General features: G+C 33.5%; 3 protein-coding genes across 5 annotated transcripts; 2 read left to right on the top strand and 1 right to left on the bottom strand.

The window, feature by feature from the left end:
- Positions 1–1,967: 1,967 nt before the first annotated feature.
- Positions 1,968–8,140, top strand: LOC116122647 (serine/threonine-protein kinase CTR1-like). 3 transcript variants are annotated; one of them, XM_031408472.1, is made up of 16 exons: positions 1,971–2,140; positions 2,252–2,294; positions 2,384–2,525; positions 2,649–2,752; positions 3,394–3,602; positions 3,773–4,132; positions 4,279–4,319; positions 4,839–4,907; positions 5,060–5,160; positions 5,273–5,357; positions 5,509–5,607; positions 6,436–6,504; positions 6,623–6,754; positions 7,358–7,452; positions 7,597–7,771; positions 7,928–8,140. In XM_031408472.1, exons 1-15 carry the CDS (start codon positions 1,984–1,986, stop codon positions 7,697–7,699), a joined length of 1,809 nt encoding a protein of 602 aa, XP_031264332.1. In that variant the 5' UTR covers positions 1,971–1,983; the 3' UTR covers positions 7,700–7,771; positions 7,928–8,140. The 3 variants fall into 3 exon arrangements, with proteins under 3 accessions (XP_031264331.1, XP_031264330.1, XP_031264332.1); XM_031408471.1 differs by having other exon boundaries at positions 1,968–2,294; positions 3,773–4,081; XM_031408470.1 differs by having other exon boundaries at positions 1,969–2,294.
- Positions 8,141–9,820: 1,680 nt separating this feature from the next.
- On the top strand, positions 9,821–13,797 carry LOC116122651 (uncharacterized RNA-binding protein C1827.05c). The gene is made up of 9 exons (XM_031408476.1): positions 9,821–9,934; positions 10,125–10,227; positions 10,654–10,768; positions 10,865–10,920; positions 11,378–11,425; positions 11,510–11,607; positions 12,438–12,507; positions 12,629–12,739; positions 13,391–13,797. Exons 2-9 carry the CDS (start codon positions 10,129–10,131, stop codon positions 13,439–13,441), a joined length of 648 nt encoding a protein of 215 aa, XP_031264336.1. The 5' UTR covers positions 9,821–9,934; positions 10,125–10,128; the 3' UTR covers positions 13,442–13,797.
- Positions 13,798–14,647: 850 nt separating this feature from the next.
- Positions 14,648–15,255, bottom strand: LOC116122680. The gene is given in 1 exon segment (XM_031408515.1): positions 14,648–15,255. A coding segment is annotated over 1 exon segment (435 nt). The 5' UTR covers positions 15,232–15,255; the 3' UTR covers positions 14,648–14,796.
- Positions 15,256–18,203: the final 2,948 nt, after the last annotated feature.

Here is an 18,203-nt window from a genome sequence, read left to right as displayed (position 1 = left end):
AAAGTTGATTTGTATTTAATTTTGAAAAAAAAAAAAAGTTTTGGAAAAAATGGTGTGAACTCTTTTTCGATATATATTAATCAAATTATTTTTATATAAAACTCATTTCTCTCTAGCCAAGGTTTTTAGTCTTTTCTAATTCCTTTAAATCATTTTCTTAATCTAGGGGTATTATGATCTTTTCATAAATCTTATTCCTTGAACTCCTTTTTCTTAAACAAGGTAGTTTGTCTTCTTGATGGCCACATTTGTCTGCAGTTAGATCTAACGCGCGGGAAATGACCGCAGGGGAGGTGCTTGTGTGATTCTCCATAGTTTTGGATCAAAAGAATTTCAGTATTTCAGGGGAGGAAAAAAATCAAAGAGGAATCAATTTCAGTAGCAGATTTCTATAAGATATTCCAAAACAAAACTCTGCATCAACACCAACGGCTCAGATCGACATTATGGTATGAACGGGGTTGCATCATATAGAAAATTAGAAATATGCATAGTCAACGGCTCAGACAAATTTAAGAATGAGAGGAGAGATGCAGCAGATAAAATCCTCTCCCGATACACTGCACCGAGACAGACATGTATCTGGGCGGGTCCTGAGTGTCTGAGAGAATTGTTACAAACAGTCCAACTCGTTCAGAGTTGAAACTTGACTCGAATTCAACTCACCTAAAACGGAAACAAGACAAAGACAATACAATAGCTTCATTCATTTAATTTGATCTGAAACCCATGATAATGAAAGCTACGTTATTCAACCAAATTCTTCCCCTCTTTAAAATTATCGTCTCTACCAGTGACCAGAGCCACAATAATTAAGTTTCCATTTTTTGGTTTCAAAATCACTTTTTGTTTTTGTTTTTATTTTATTTTTATTCTTCTTTTTCATGGTTGCCTTGGGTTTTGTGAAGAATGAATGGGTCTTATTGCTGAATTGTGAGTTGTTGAGTGTTGATGGAGTCTCTGGGGGAGTTGGGAAGACGACTATGACGACGTCGTTTAAAAGCTGGCTCTGCAGACTGAAGAGAGTTACAGTTGCAGTTGGCTTGGCTCTTCGGCTTTCCTCTCAAGCTGCTTCTGCTGTTGATCTAATTTCTTAGTTTGATCTGCGAACATGCAAACGTTCTGTTGGACTCTCTCTCATCGCTTTGGGTATTTGCTTTTGGAGATTTTTGTCGTTTTTTTTATTTTTTTTTTATTTATATTATTATATTTTTTTTGCGTTAGTTTGGCCATTGGGGTAGCTGAGAAAATGTGGGATTTTCATTGTATAGGACTCAATAATCCATTTCACTTACTGGGTATGTTCAATGTTGAGAAAATTTGGACTCAATAATTTTTTTGGGTTAGTTTGCCATTTGGGTAACTGAGAAAAGTGTTTTTTAATTCTGAGAAAATGAGGGGATTGAGATTCCACTGTGTAGCAATTGGTGATCAATAATTTATTATTTTATTGCGTGTCTTTAGTTTTTGGTTTAAGTGCTCGGGTTGAAGAAAATGAGTTGTTCTGCAGAGTAGTTGTAAAAGGAAGAAACAGTAATTTAATGTAAAAGATGCATCAAATGAAAGATCACCATTTTGAATTTACAATTCTTAAAGTATCCAGAAAACCAGAACCTTAAGTCAGCGGAGCGATGACAAGAATTGTGTTTTGTCAAATTCTGGATAAGGGTATAGTTAATAGTTGACTGTTGGGTTGCTGATTTTGATCATGCAAGACAAAGAAGCATAAACTGTATAAATAGCACTAATTGATTTTCCCTATTGCCAGTTAGGGGTTGCTCGGCATATGATCATTATATTTAGTCTCTAAATTACTTAAGATGTTGTTATAGACACTATTTATTTTGTTCTGAAGATTTCTTTATGTTGTGTGGAAAAAAGTAGTAGCTGGATTTTCCTTAAAATGATTATGATTGGTTATCAATATTTACCATGATTTGGCAATTTGTCTGCTTCATGTATATGCTGCTAATTTTTTTGTGCATGTATCAGGTGAACGGCTGTCTGTCTTATTTTGACAGAATACCGGATGGGTTTTACCTGATACATGGAATGGATCCATATGCATGGACCATTAGTACCGATGAACATGACATCGGTCTCATCCCATCTTATGAATCGTTGAAGGCTATTCATCCTGGTAACGATTTGTCAATAAAAGTGGTTTTGATCAATAAATCTAGGGATACTGGTTTGAAGGAACTACATAACAGGGTGCTGTCTCTTTCGTGTAACTGGATCACTGCTGAAGATGTTGTTCGTCAGCTTGCAAATCTTGTTTGTAATCACCTGGGGTGAGTTGTCTACTTTCCTTTATAACTGACTTCATCTTGAATTCTTCATCCTACTTTTCTGCTGAACAAGCTTTCATTATTATCATAAGGGGTGCAGCTTCTAATGAAGAAGAATTGGGTAAAAGGTGGAAAGAGCATTCTGAAACTCTGGAGGACTGCCTCAGCTCTGTAATACTCCCGATTGGAAGCTTATCGGTTGGCCTCTGTGTCCATCGTGCACTGTTGTTTAAAGTAAATCTTTAACTTTGATTTAATGGCTCATGAGCATCAGCCTATGTTTCAATTCTTCTATGATTAAAATCTCAAGAAGAGGTCTTATAGGATGAAGCTTTCCAGTAATTTTAATTTTTTCAGGTGTTGGCGGAATTAGTTAACTTACCTTGCCGAATTGCTAAGGGCTGCAAATATTGTAGGAGGGATGATGCTTCCTCCTGCCTTGTGAAAATTGGTTGTGACAGGTATGTTGTGTTGCATTTCATCAATTTTTAATTATCTGAACTTTTCAGAGCAACAAGCTTGAGAAAGTGTAGGGAAATTGGTTAGTCAATGGAGACGCTTCAATAGAATAGAAGGAAGTTTAAAGAGATAGGAATGTCCAGGTAATTAGGATGAAAATCAGTAAATAACATATAAAAAACGGTTGAATAAACTGTGATGAGTTAAAAGGGTGCATAATATTTATAATAAAATGTATGACAGCGAAGGGTTTCAGCCGGGCAAGTGATTGGAAAATTCATAGGTTAGAAAAGATCTAAAGGAACTTTATAAAGGTGACAAAACATAGGCATTTACTTAACATTAGCATGTTCAGAGTTAGAGTGCTTTGGAGAAGTTAAGAACATGGATTATTTTTTTATTCAAGCCATAATATAAGATGATTTAGCTTAGTTTATTGACTTGTTTACTATATTGGAGGATAAAGGCTGATATTGAGGGGAAAGAAACACTTGTATCAAAAGTAATTGAAGATACACCATATTTGTGAAAAGAGACCTATCAGTTCAGAACTGTGTTAGCATGCTAACTACTATGAAGTAGTTAGACTTAGGAACTTGAGTTTGTCTCTTTGTGGAAGTATATTAATGTATATTCTTTCCAGGGAGTACTTGGTTGATTTGTTTAGGGAGCCTGGAGTCTTAAGTCACCCTGATTCCTCTCTCAACGGTTCTGCTTCTGTCTTAGTTTCTTCACCCTTATGTCATCCAAGGTTTAAAGCTGTAAAGACTGCTGGGAACTTCAGGACATTAGCCAAATTGTATTTCTCTGAGAACCAATCTCTCAACATTGCACAAGATGATGTTTTCTCAGGTGAATCCTTGGTTCCATTTGCATTTGCCATTACCCAACGTCTCCATGTTTTATGGCTTGAAGCAGTGACACTTGGCAGCCAAAGATTTTACTGACAAATGAACAATGACCTCTATAATTAACATGCTCCACTAGTGATTTATTTCTGTCCTTTCTTTTCATCATGACAGGTGCTGCTAATGATCAAGATGATAAAACTCATCCATGGTTTTCTAATACATTTGACTTGAAATTCTATGACAAGAATAACACTATTTCCACTTCAAGCAACAATCTTGTATCTTCAGTGTCATCACGGTTCCAAGGAGGTGCTTGTAAGGTTACCCCAAATAGAGATATGCAGATACAAAACTTATCTAATCTGAATGTCATCAAATCATCACAATTTGACAGAGGTTCTGTAACTGTTCCACCAAGTTCGGAAGCAACTCAGTCAGTCTTGACTACATCAAGTAGTGAACTTTATCTTGAAGAGGAAGGTTTGGACATCCCATGGAATGAACTTGTTTTAAAGAAGAAAATTGGGAAAGGTTTATGTTGTCTTTTGGACATCAACACTCCATGCTTTAGTAATTGTTGATGCATGCAAATTTCTTTTCATGCATGCTATACTTTATGACATAAATATTGTAAGAGACTTCCTATGGAGGATTCTGACTTTTTGAATGCTTTTCAGGTTCTTACGGAACTGTCCATCATGCTAAATGGCGTAATTCAGTAAGTATATATATATACATTTTTTTTTTTCCTTTTATTTGTAATGTCTAATATGAAGTTTGATGATTTGTATAGGCGGTGCTGGCACAACATGGCACACTTTCTATCTCTACTTGCATCCATGAATGCTTGCCTAGTTATTTTTATTTTTCCATCTTCGCTTGTTTGCTTAAATTATTTTTCTTTTAAAAACAGATGTTTTGTTTGTTTTGTTAATTCTGTAAGAGACATCAATTTTCTGATCTTATAAATTTCAGATTAAACACTGTAGTGAGCATAGTCTATTTGCTTGCATCGTCTGCATCCTTAGGGTAGTTTACAGGGTTCTGGACTTATCAAATGATTTTCTGTTTTACGTTCCTTCTTATACTGTAATTTGTTTACTGTAATAATGAACATTTATGTTTCGTCAATGCATTTCGATTTTTTGCAGCAGTGGAATAATATGGTTAAAATTTCTGTCCTGGTTCTAGTGCAGCATGCAATTCAATTGTTTAATTTTAAGTTTCTTGCTCTTAGGATGTTGCTGTCAAAATCCTTGTGGAGCAAGAATTCCACGCAGATCGCTTTGAGGAATTTTTGAGGGAGGTATGCTGAAGCTACTTTGTGCTTTCTGAAAATAAATGAGAAAATGGAAACAGCTTTGGAACGTGGAGATAACTCTAGCCCTTTTCTTCTTTGCAATATGTTCACATTATCTGGTTCTTTAATATCATTTTTTGGCTGTAATTATTTGTTAGGTTGCAATCATGAAACGTTTACGGCATCCTAATATTGTTCTCTTTATGGGTGCTGTTACCCAGCCCCCAAACCTGTCAATAGTTACAGAATATTTATCAAGGTATCAAAATTCTCTGTAATGATTTCTTCTATATTCTCTTTATTTATGCCATCAGAAATGAAGGCTATCACTTTTATGTATCAGTAATTGAAATTCATATTTTGGATTGCAGAGGCAGCTTGTTTAATCTATTGCAGATGCCTGATGCAAGAGAGGTACTGGATTTGAGGCTTCGCTTAAATATGGCTTATGACGTGGTATGTTATATTAGACATTTGATTCTGTTTCTAAGCAAGAATGCTGAATGGAAATGTGCTGGTGAAAAACTTGCATTGTTATCCTTGTTACACATTAGACATGAATTTGTACTTTCCTTTAGATTTAAGAGATGTTTATTGCTCTGTACAGGCAAAGGGGATGAATTATCTTCATCAGCGTAGACCTCCTATTGTTCATCGAGATTTAAAGTCTCCAAATCTTTTGGTTGACAGTAATTACACTGTTAAGGTGAGAGTTAGAAAATCATTCTGCTTTGAGTTCTTCAAACTTCAAGCTTCTATCTTTTCTTTTAAGTCAATATATGGTAGATAAGGTTTTGAAACAATACTTCCTTGTTAAGTTGATAATTCAACGTGGAAGCCAATCCTACCCATGTGGCCATGTCTACCTGTTTCTTAGTCAACCATTCATTTGATCAGTAGGATAAGGGTTTTTTTTGGAATGCAAAAACAATTGTCTGTTTATATATTATACAGAAAAAAATACTTAGAAAACGCATTTGGTTGGAAGAACAATCTTCTTTAAAATTTAAAAACAATAAAAAGTTGTTTTTGCTATTTTTTGTGTTATTGAATCACAATATGGGAAAATTGCTCTGTGCTGAATTTGAGAAGTTTAAAAGAGGGAGTGATCTATGTTAATGCTGAGTGGGAAAGTATTTTTCATGTAAAAATGCACTAAAAGCGGCCAACTGTTTCTATTAATTCAAAAGAAGATCTGTAGAAGTTTGCGAGGAAGTTACTAATATTTCATGAAGTAGAATTCAATTGTCAACTTCTCTTTTGGCCTCCGTCTCAACAGACTTTAGGATCTTTGAAGAATTTTTTGAGGAAGATACTTACATTTAATTCATGAATATTCTCTTTATGATCTTAGGAGATAGTCCATTAACCTCACTGCTGAAACTCAATTAGTGCTCACTATGCATCAACTAAGTAGTCTGTACTATTTCATCTGAACACAGAAAACTTCGAATGCATTGTAAATTGAATTTTGAATCATGATAATCATGTACATCTTACTTAACCTTTAAATATGGTGAATATGATCATCCAGGTCTGTGATTTTGGTCTTTCTCGTTCAAAGGCAAACACTTATCTCTCATCAAAAACTGCGGCAGGGACTGTAAGTTATATTTAAGCTTTTAAAATATGTTACCTATCAGATTTCTGTAATTGTTAGATAACGGAAGCATGGATGAGTTCAGATACTAAAACCTATCTGTTTTTTTATTTTTTAATAGCCGGAGTGGATGGCACCAGAAGTTCTACGTGAAGAGCGATCAAATGAGAAATCAGATGTCTTCAGCTTTGGTGTGGTCTTGTGGGAACTTATTACTCTGCAGCAACCTTGGAAAAACTTGACTCCTATGCAGGTCATTCATCTATTATGTGGCTTCAAAATAATAATTTCTTAATGAATTTATTGAGGAACAGTCAAAGAAAAAAAAAAAAAAAAGAAGAAGAAATTTGATCTCTGTTGATGACTTTAGATTTGTAAACCTGATAATCAGCTAAAATAAGCTCTTTGAATTTGATTGTAATTGAAATGTGGCTCTGTAAGAAACTTTATCTGTTGGAGGTAAAGGTGACAAGGTCACTAACTATTATTTTGGAGCAGTTGGAAGCTGATGCCAAAATGGATTCTGTTAAAAACAATTAGCTGTGATTTGTTTGAAGTATCTGAAAATAAATTAGAACGCCATTTCTGCTACTCACTAACAACTTTTGGCCCCAGTCTGAAATGGAAACATATAATTTCAATAGAGTCAATGGTGTAGCCTACTCTACATGCTGATAAAGTATGGCTTGTCAGTGGAGAGGAGTCAAGCTCTACATGCTTTAACTTATCAATTAGTAATTTATCTAGCTTTTCCGTTCTTCTAAGTACTGTTTTGTGACATTTAGGTGATACAGAAGAGTCAACCAGTTTCATCTTAAAAATGTAGCTCATTAAATATGGCATATCGTACTTGCAGGTTATTGGAGCCGTTGCCTTTAGCGGTAAAAGGCTTGAGATTCCAGACAATGTGAACCCTGCAGTGGCTACCTTGATGGAGAGCTGCTGGGCAGAGTATGTTTACAGCCACTTCAAATGATTGCCAGTATTATCTCGGATTTTTTTTTATTTTTTTTTTATTTTTTGGGTAAATGAGACTATTTCACATAATAATTTGTTGCTTTACCTCTCTGATAACATGCTTTAATCATGTTGCAGTGACCCTGACAGCCGTCCTTGTTTCTCCAATGTTATGGAAATTTTGCAGCAATTGCTCATGAGTTCCATTTTTCGGCCCAGTCAGCATACATTTAATAACTAATCTACAGGGCATTTGAATTCCATATGAATAGTTGTTCATGTGGCAGTAAGGCTCTCTTCTCTAATTATACAGGTGAACCGCCCTTGTGTTTATTTGAGTCTCAGATATATAGATTTTTTGATCGAGCGTGGCTTCACAACTCGCTCTTTCTTTCTTTATCGTCTTTCAAAATATAGCATTTTAGCAGAATCCAAGGTCTTAATGTGTGTTTTTGAAATTCCTTGGCAGGATATTTGCCATGCATATTTTGCGAGTTGAGCTAAAGTAACACAGCTAACATGGGATGTTCATTTTCAATATTCCTTCCCAGCTTAACACCAATGCACGATACATAGAGCTCATTAGTCTCATGTGCCATTATAAGAGCAGTCATCAGTCGCAGTCATACATCTTTGATCCAACTTACCTGAATTTTACATCATTATAAACTCAAAAATCGCGTGAAGTGGTTTCTGGGTTGTGCGGTTGTGTAAAGTTTAGTCATTTTCATATGATGTCGACTCATATTAAAGAGTCCGAGAGGGCAGCATATTTGACTGCAATGCCGCTTGTTCTAAGGTGCAGGAGATTAATTGTGACACATTTGGTGAGGCTTGCTAATCATGTATAAAATAAGACTGACTGTTTGTATGTTTCGCAAGTTCTGTGAGCATTTGATTGCGTTTGTAAAAGCCTGGTAAATGAGTGAAATTTGAACTTTGCTTTTCATTTTTACTAAGCTTTCAATATGAGCATGAGTTAATTAGATAAAAGAAAAATGATTTATCATTTTGGCTCCGTTTGGTTCATAATTTTGTGTTTTTGGGAAAAGTTTTTTTAAAAAAGTTAAAAAAAAAAAGTTGAATTGGGCGGGTATTACGATGTAGGATTGACAAATTGTAAAATTCCCCCTATGTTTGTTTTTTTACAAAACACCCCTTATAATAAAACATTAAAAGTTAATAAAAATACCCCCAATCCACTCTCAAATACGGACAGTCGGCCACCACTGCCGGAGGGTGGCCGGAGTCGTCGTAATAAAAATATTAAAATATTAAGGGGTATTTAATTGAATTAATAAATTTAGGGGGTTTAAAAAATGTTGAATAAAGTTGAATAATATTGTGAGTTTTGGGGTGTTTTATTGTTTAACTTTTTTGGGAATATTAAAAGTAGTATTCCCAAAATCCAACCAAACGAAGCCTTTAAAATTTTAAAAAATACTTGAGTTCTTTTGTATTTGTAGATCAATGTTTTAAAATTATTAAATTATTTATTAACAAGATATCAAGTATCTAAGTATGTAAAACATGTTTTAGGTAAGTATCCCTTGCCAGGCAAGATGCTTCTAATGCAGTTTGAACCCTTGACATTGTAGGTAAAGTTTGTTCCGCTTGGAGCTCAGTTACTAGTTGAAAATAGTAGTTCTAAGAATTCATATAATACATTAACTTAAATCTAAAAAATGTAAAGTTTGAATTCTTTTTTTCAATGGAAAGACAAAAATTCAATCAGACGTTCTTGACCTCAAAATGAATTTTAATGATTTTTTACCCTTTTCACAAAAAATAAATAAATAAAAGAGACAAATACCCTGTTACCTTTAATCAACTTATTAGGAAAATATAATACTGAATTTTGCAATTGCACAACTTGAAATTTTGAGAGAAAATCTTAGAAAAAGAAGTTGTATTGTAACCCTAAGGGGTTGGTTTAGCAATCGAAAACATTTACTTCCTTCATTGACTTTTTATGTTCGAATCATTTTGGGGTTACGTGTAAAATTTGTGACTTATAATATTAGGCTTATAGAGTGTTCAATCAGCTTTGGAGATTAATCGAAGTGCGTACAAGCTAGCTCGAACACTCCGATCATAAAAAAAAAAAAAAAAAAAAGACACAAAAAAGTTGTATTGTTTTTGCAGGACACAATTATGAGAAATTGTCTTGCAAAACCACTACTTGTGAAGTTGTGATATCATTAAGAGGGTATAATTGACATTTCAATGTAAGAAAGGAAGGAGTTGAAAAATAAAAATCAAATTAAGCAAAAAGGCTGTCTAAAATTGACAGCCCTTTGATCACGTTGGGTGCAATTAGAAATCAGGCTGGGGATATATAAGACCATAATTTAAGAATAAAAACCCAATCAGTTTAAGCCCAAAAATAAAACCCGCAAAAGGTTTATAATCTAAACCCTAGCCTCAGAGTCCGGCTCTCGACACTTTGTGCCTCTACTCTGTTTCATCTCTTCAGGTGAGCAAGATGAACAAATAAATTGTTTTTAAGATTGGGTTTTGTATTTGTTGTTTCGATGTCTATGATTTTACATGTTTTAGACTTATATGAATTAACACCAGGTAGACTTGGAATATTGAATAAGCTCTGTTTTAATTGGCATAATCGTTTTGTGAGAATAACATATTTCTGGGTCTGTTTTTGTTAGTGAAATGGGGGCCAAGCAAAAGAAAGCTTTGAAGAAGAACTTGAAGAAAGCTTCTTCACAGTTATCAATCCCGAGTGACAAGAAAGAAGCAGCTGATTTCTTGGTATGTTAATTTTGGTTTATGTTATAAGTTTTGTAGTTTCAATTAATCTGAAATGGAAGTGAATTTTGGGATAAAAAAAGCACTTTTTGAGAAGCACTTTTGGTTAAATAAAGTTCACCTTATTATGAGTTTTGGCTCTGTATAAGCTATTCCCAAGGGTGTAATAGATGAAAGTGATTTTTGGGATAATTAAAGCGCTTTTTGAGAAGCACTTGGTCTGTTATTTCTGAAATTTCGTATGCTTTGGAGAAAACTGTTTTTACGCAACTGTTTTTATACAGCACTCCCCTAGCACACCCAGTAGCGCAGGATTCAATTCAAGTTGATTTACCTTATGTATGTGATTTTTAGTGTTTCATTTTTTTTTTTTTTAAATTTATATATATATATATATATATATATTTTTTTTTTTTGTATGTATTAAAGCCGCTTGAAGGAGGGCCTGGGCGTAAGCTTCCTGTGGAAAAACCACCTGTATGTAAGGCCACAGTTCTGTACATTGGTCGGATTCCACATGGGTTCTATGAGAAGGAAATGCAAGGTAAATGAGTTGTAAAGCTTCGATGGAGTGTCAAATATGTATTAGATAATGTTTATTGGGTTCACTGATTATTGCTAATTGGTTTGGTTGTCACAGCTTTCTTTGGCCAATTTGGTGTAATCAAGAGGCTAAGAATTGCAAGGAATAAAAAGGTTAGTGCATTAGGGTGTTATTTGAGTAGTGCATTTTACCAAGTTATTTTATTGTAGTTGACTTTAACTGGACGCAGTTGTTTTTCCATTTTTCATCTTAAGTTTTGACCTGAGGGAAAGCAGCTTGAGAATTCTGGGGAATTGAAAACCGTTTGATGATATGAATGTGGATAGTTAGTATTGGCCTTTCATTGGTAGCTGACTTTCATCTTGAAATTTCCTTCTCTGAGTTATGAATTGAAAATTCTTGTGTTCGGCTATATCCAACTCGATTGTTCATAATCTCTATCTCTTTTGTCCTCTCCTCCCCACTGTCTCTTTTATGTCAAACTCTATTTAAGATTATAGGAATTTTTAACAAATTGATGACTTGCATTTTATGTTTTCTTTGTGGTTTTATTACATTTGTCATCTTGTAGTTGGCATCAACTGACTCTACTTATCTGATGTTTGACAGAATGGAAAATCAAAGCATTTTGGCTTCCTCGAATTTAAAGATCCTGAGGTTGTTTTCATGGCACTGGGATTTAAAGTTGAAGTGCCTATGATATTTTGTTCCTCTGTTCTTAAATATATATTTTGAGTGCAGGTAGCAGAAGTTGTGGCTGATACTATGCATGGTTATCTCTTGTTTGAGCACCTTTTGCAAGTGCATCTTATTCCTCCAGAGCATGTTCATCCCAAATTGTAAGAATTTAATAATCTTGTATTTTTAAAGGTTTCTTAATTGGTGATTGTTAACAGTTTGTGAACTTGAGAAAGGTTGAAGGATTTTGGGTATCAAAAAATATAAGAAAACATATTGTTGTCTTGTACTAGAAATTGAATGGGAATACAGTGGAAATTTTAGAGAGAGAAGTGAAGTAATTTTTTTAATCTTTTATCCTTTTTAATTTTTTGGATTTCTTTTGGGTTAATGGGATGGTTTTGACAGGAGGATGGTGTTTGTTGGTGGTATGTATCATCTTCAAGGGATTGAAACAGTTTTAGTCCATCGTGAAGTGCTTATACCCTTTTGCCAAAATGACGCATACAACTAGAATTAATAAATTTCCCCATGAAATCTTTATAAATACCCAATTTGTTGAGGGCATTGTTTGCCCGCCTTTGATAATCTGGATTTGCATGTTACATGCTCTGGAATTTATGTATGGGCATTTCAATTTACCTAGGTGTATGCATGTTGAATTCCAAGCAATCTACTGTTTTATATCTTTTAGCTGCTTCCTTGTTATGGAAAACATTCACTTGAGTCCACTTTGTGTATGCCGTATCATACTTGACCCTGGTACTAGTGTCCATGGAAATTAGATCAGAGTAAATATGAAGATTTTAATATAACCAAACTGTCTTAAATCTCATCAGGTAGATGTTTGTTTCATTGTTAAAATTTCTTGCATTTATTGCTTATATATGATGGAATGGTACATGAAGAAGCATGTTTCATTCTTCATGTACATTTTACAAATGGGCTGCTGATGGTATATGCCTCTTTGCTTCCCCCCCTGGACATATAGGTGGAGAGGCTTTAATTACCGATACAAGCCAGTGGATAGGGTTCAAGTGGAACGGAGGCAACAAAACAAGGTAATTCATTTTGCATAAGTGAAATATTTTCCAATCATATTGTTATTGCAATATCTACGAATGGAAGTCAATAGAAACTCCTCTTTAAATTAGTGTCTCATTTTTTTCAATTATTGTTCAGGAAAGAACTTTGGAAGAGCACAGGAAGCTGGTAGAGAAAATTTTGAAGCGTGATCAGAAGCGGCGCAAGAGGATAGAAGATGCTGGTATTGAGTATGAGTGCCCAGAAATTGTAAGTAGCAAGTGTCTTTTATTTTCTTTAGTAAGGGTTGTGTGGCCGATTGCATTTATTAGTGCAATGACTGTAAAAATAAAAATAGAAGAAAAGCACACGAAGTCACTCTCTGGAAAATATCAAATAAGAGTCTTGATGCTTATTTCCATTAAGGTAGTATTATATGATTATAAGTCGTTTAAATTGTAATGTTCTAGTTGACATGATAATAAAGGGATGTGGGCCAGACTTAAGCATTAGATGAAAACAAACTAGGTTAGTAATGGCTTAATTAGAAGCTAAATACACTGTTGGTTAATTGACTTCAATTTGTGATATTCAGGCATCAAGTTTGTTTGTAACTTGTGTATTGCCTAGCGCTTGTTCAATATAAGAAAAATGTAAATTGCATAGTGTTAATATGACAAGGGTGTGCTAGTTGGTGATATGTTCTTTTCCAATAATTGTCATATAATACACACGTGCTCACATTGATAACAGCTCATGCCCTTTCAATTATTTGCCTTGTGGTGGTGTCTTGGTAAACGTTTATTGTCGTTATTCTTATCTCTTGGAATAGAGAAATAATTAAATCTTATGTCACAATTGCGGCATTACTGTCAGGAATTTGAGAATTTAGCCACTCATCATTTTTATGTTGCTCTACAGGTGGGTAGTGTACAGCCAGCTCCAAAGAAGATAAAGTTTGATGAAGAATAGATGTGCCATCTTGTTATACTTTGTGGGCAATATCAGCATTACATTCTGCCAGGTCGATTTGGTCATATGATAAAAGTTCTGAAATGATGTTCTTTTGAGATTGAACGATTTATATCATAGGTGGGCGCTCATCTAACCCAAACGGTGAAGTTAATTGGCTCGGCAGATGAAAGTAGGTGTTTATAGTCTTCCAGTTTTTTGGCTTTTAACAAACTTTATAGATTCCATCCTACTGTAGCATTTAGTATAGATGTTTTGCTTGATAATTTCTAGTATGCGAAAACGGCGGTGTGTTTCCTCAATGTATTATTGATAGTAACGAAATTTTGCTTCATAGCCATTCTCTTTTGGTAGTATCATCTGTCCCAATGTATTCTCTCTTGAATTTATCTTGACCGCAACAAAAGGATTATTGGAGATTATTAACAGTCTACAAGGAGCTGAGATAGAACATTAAGATCTGAAAACGGTGTTGTTGGAATCAGATGATTCCAGAACAATATAAAGTTCCTTTGATCTGGCCACAAAAGTTATAAGAGCATGTTTAATTGGGTTGACCTATTTATCAAAAGAGTTTATTTAAAGTAAAAGTGTTTTTTGGGTAAATGGTAATTTTATAAAAGAATAAAAAATACAACTAGGAAAGGGGATTCCTCTTCAAGAGAAGAGCAGAGTACCTTGGCCAGGACCAAGGCACCAACTACACAAAAAATTTACACGCTTTTGGAACAAAAGCACTAACCTCTGAAAGGCCTATACAAAAAGAACACCAGATGCCAACGGCAAAAACAGGCCTAGATTCAAAAGTGTAATCTGCACAGAAAAAAAACCAAATGGCCTATGTACCATGTATTTATTATTTAAAGTAAAGTTAGAAGTAGTTTCTTTAAATTTATAAATACTTTTTGAAAATTTTTCTTTATTTATTTTGTTATATATTTAAAGTAAGTTATTTTACATCTACTACAAAAATTCCTTATAAATTTTATATAAAAGCTTTATTCAAATGAGTTACACTAGAATAATTTTCTTATAAGTTCTTCGAAAAAACTGTATCAATCAGACCCTAAATCAACTTACTCAGCTAAAACTTTGGGAATGGGAATTTTAATTTCAGTTTTCAATTTATCAAATGGTTAGATTCTACATAATGTGACACTGAATTAGTACTGCAATATATAAATATCATTTATATAATAAACTCCTCAAAATTATATTCTTGCAAAGATATTTACAATCTTTATATCCACGAATTGAATTTTACCATAACCAAACATATCTTGAACTTGAATAATACTATGTATACATATAATTTTTCAAAATAAAAGAAAAATACATTGCCGGAATTGTTCGAATCAAAGAAGAGTAATGAGAATGAAGAGGAGAAGGGCTGCAATGAAAGAATATTTCAAAGAAGCAACAAGGATGGCCGACGAAATTACCAGCAATTGCCACAACACTTGAACACTCGCCCAAGTCAATACTCCCGTCAATCCAACGGCGAATATGTTATCCGGATCCGGCTCCAAAATCTAACCCCACTTTAAATTAAACAGGCTCCGTCGATCTTTCTTCAAATCGTCACCATTAACGGACCCATTTGCCTGCTGTTTCTCTGCGTCTTTCTCACTGGTTTCTAAGTCCTTTTTCTTGGGATTTTGCGCGAAAAGGACGAAACTTGAAGGAATTTTCTGGGATTTGATTTTGAGAAGCAGATCATAATTGTTATGGTGAAGAATTGGGACGAGTTTTGGAAATGGCGAAGATGTAAGAGATGTAAACCCTAACATTTTTTTTTCCTGTAAATTGTTGAAATGAACAGAAATCAAAAGAACAGCTTGCTGGACCGGGCTTGAGGTGGCCCAATGTTGTTTTTCGGCCCATTACGATTTTTTTTTTTTTTTTTCGTTCCAATTGTAAATTTCACCCAACAAACACAAACTAAAACCCTGGGAATATATTTAATTTGTAAATATTACAATATTATAGTTTATATTATTTTAAAAAATATATATTTGGGGTTCTTTGTGTATTGCTTGAATGCTTGATGTAAAATAAAGGTTTGATGTATAATTTGATAAGCCAATTTTTTGTTTTTTTTTGGGAGGTTGTTTCAGAATACGGTTAACATATGGATTTTGCAGTTTTTTTGTCTGTAAATTTTAGATGTATGCGATTGCTATGATTAACATAATTAAGCCACTTATCAGTACGATATTTTCATTAATCCATATTGATCATAACTTGAATATATATATATATATATTAAGACCATATATATTCACGTTAGATTCATTACATTAGATTAAAATAATATTTTATAACTTAGATCCACGGATGTAGTAAGGGTTTTTAGTCAATGGGGTTAAAAGATCTAAATTGATAAATTTACAATAAAATATATATTGAAATAATAAGCATTAAAAAAATGTAATCTAAAAATTTTATTTTAAAAGTTACACATACCCAATTTCAAATCTATTTATTAAATTCAACAAAAACTCATAGCTTATGATCTTTCATTAATTAAGAAAGCTAAAAGAAGATATTTTTAAGCAAAATAACAAAAAATGAGCATCATCTTATCTTGTGACCTCTGGAGGAGTAGTATTTCTTGATTAATCTAATTAAAAGAAGAAGAAAATATGAGAGAAGAGGAGAGGAAAGGAAGAAGAAAGAAAAAGTGAAAAATTATTAATTAATATAAATTTTTGTGGGGGTAAATATAAATTTAAGTGAGCTCTGTCAACTATTATAAAATATAAACATGTTATTTATTTTTGGCAAACTTTGAGTGGGTTCAAGTGAACCCATATCTAAAGCATTTATTTTTGGCAAACTTTGAGTGGGTTCAAGTGAACCCATATCTAAAGCATTTGCTACGTCACGTCGCTGCCTAGATTTAATGATGTATATGCATGATCTTAATAAATTTCTATCAGGATGTCTTGACTGGAGAATTATTCTCCTTTATATATAACTTATATTATAAAACATAGTTATTAATAATATTATAAGAAAATATTGTAAAAATATCAAAATCCAAATTTATTTTATGCCAATAATGGAACCAATGTTTTGAAAACCGAACCGAGCCTTGACCCGGTCAAGGACCCAGTTCACGGTTTGACTAATTAAACTGACGGCNAAGAAAGGGGTTAAACAAATAATCAATTCAACCAAGAGAATCAATAGCCAATTTTACAATTATGCGTAAATTTTAGATGTATGTGATTGCTATGATTAACATAATTAAACCACTTATCATTACGATATTTTCATTAATCCATATCGATCATAACTTGAATACATATATATATATATATATATATATATATTCCTTGATATAAATTTTGTTAAGACCATATATATTCACTGTTAGATTCATTACATTAGATTAAAATAATATTTTATAACTTAGATCCAAGGATGTAGTCAGGATTTTTAGTCAATAGGGGTTAAAAACATCTAAATTGATAAATTTACAATAAAATATATACTAAAGTAATAAGTATAAAAAATATGTAATCTAAAAATTTTATTTTAAAAATTATATATACCCAATTTCAAATCTATTTATTAAATTCAACAAAAGTTTATAGTTTACGATTTTTCATTAATTAAGAAAGTCAAAAGAAGAGATTTTTAAGCAAAATAACAAAAAATGAGCGCCATCTTAGTTTGTGACCTTTGGAGGAGGAGTATTTCTTGATTAATTTAATCAAAAGAAGAAGAAATATGACAAGAAGAGGAAAAAAAAAATGAAGAAGAGAGAAAAGGTGAAAAATTGTTAATTAATATAATTTTTTGTGGGTAAATATAAATTTAAGTGAGCTCAAAATTATCAACTATTATAAAATATAAACATATTTTTAATTTTTCGCAAACTTTGAGTGGGTTCAAGTGAACCCATATCTAAAGCACTTGCTACATCACGTCCCTGCCTAGATCTAATGATGTATATGCATGATCTTAATAAATTTATGTCAGGACTTCTTGATTTGAGAATCATTATCTTTTATATATAACTTATATTATAAAACATAGTTATTAATAATATTATAAGAAAATATTGTAAAAATACCAAAATCCAAATTTATTTTATGCCAATAATGGAACCAATGTTTTGAAAACAGGACTGGGCCTTGACCCGATCAAGGACTCAGCTCACGGTTTGACTAGTCAAACTGACGACATGTTGGTATCTAAAAAGTTTGAAATCTTGCAAAAATATCCCTGAAATATACTTGTCAGTCCTTGCAAGTTTAAAATCTAGCAGATACACTCATGTGATCTGTTTGAGTATTGACTTTTCTGGCCAAATTCAAGTTGATTTCGATGGCCAAAATTCAATCCGACATCACCACCCGAACCACAGTCCTCTACTCCACAAAACCCCTCTAACCCTGAAACTTGATAGTCCCCCGTTTGCCAATCGTGACTCGTGAACACCGTCGTAATTGGGTTGATTTTTCGGCCAAATTTTGACTTATTCCAGCGTCACAAATTCAATCCAACACCACCACTTGAACCATCGACCTCCACTTTACAAAACCCATCTAACCCTGACACTTGGTAGCCCCTTGTTCACCGACCGTGACTCGCATATTGAGTTGTTTTTTCCGGCCAAATTCCGGTTGATAACCTAATTCTGACGTCCACCACCCCTTGAACCTTTGGCCTCCACTCTACAAAACCCCTCTAACCTTGGCACTTAGTAGCCTTTTGTGCAGGGGCGGATTTAGCCCCTTTGAGGGTAGGC

This window comes from Pistacia vera, unplaced genomic scaffold, assembly GCF_008641045.1.
Source record: "Pistacia vera cultivar Batoury unplaced genomic scaffold, PisVer_v2 Contig136, whole genome shotgun sequence".
NCBI lineage: Eukaryota > Viridiplantae > Streptophyta > Magnoliopsida > Sapindales > Anacardiaceae > Pistacia > Pistacia vera.
Note: the sequence above shows the minus strand (reverse complement) of the source record. Positions and strands in the feature narration are given on the sequence as shown.

Excerpts from the sequence above, each read along its gene's own strand:
- LOC116122651 (XM_031408476.1), top strand. The coding sequence starts at position 10,129 with ATGGGGGCCAAGCAAAAGAAAGCTTTGAAGAAGAACTTGAAGAAAGCT. Across the intron at positions 10,769-10,864 it reads CTATGAGAAGGAAATGCAAG|CTTTCTTTGGCCAATTTGGT; the intron begins GTAAATGAGTTG and ends TGGTTGTCACAG. Across the intron at positions 12,508-12,628 it reads AACGGAGGCAACAAAACAAG|GAAAGAACTTTGGAAGAGCA; the intron begins GTAATTCATTTT and ends ATTATTGTTCAG.
- LOC116122647 (XM_031408470.1), top strand. The coding sequence starts at position 1,984 with ATGTATCAGGTGAACGGCTGTCTGTCTTATTTTGACAGAATACCGGAT. Across the intron at positions 2,526-2,648 it reads ATCGTGCACTGTTGTTTAAA|GTGTTGGCGGAATTAGTTAA; the intron begins GTAAATCTTTAA and ends TAATTTTTTCAG. Across the intron at positions 6,755-7,357 it reads AAAACTTGACTCCTATGCAG|GTTATTGGAGCCGTTGCCTT; the intron begins GTCATTCATCTA and ends TCGTACTTGCAG.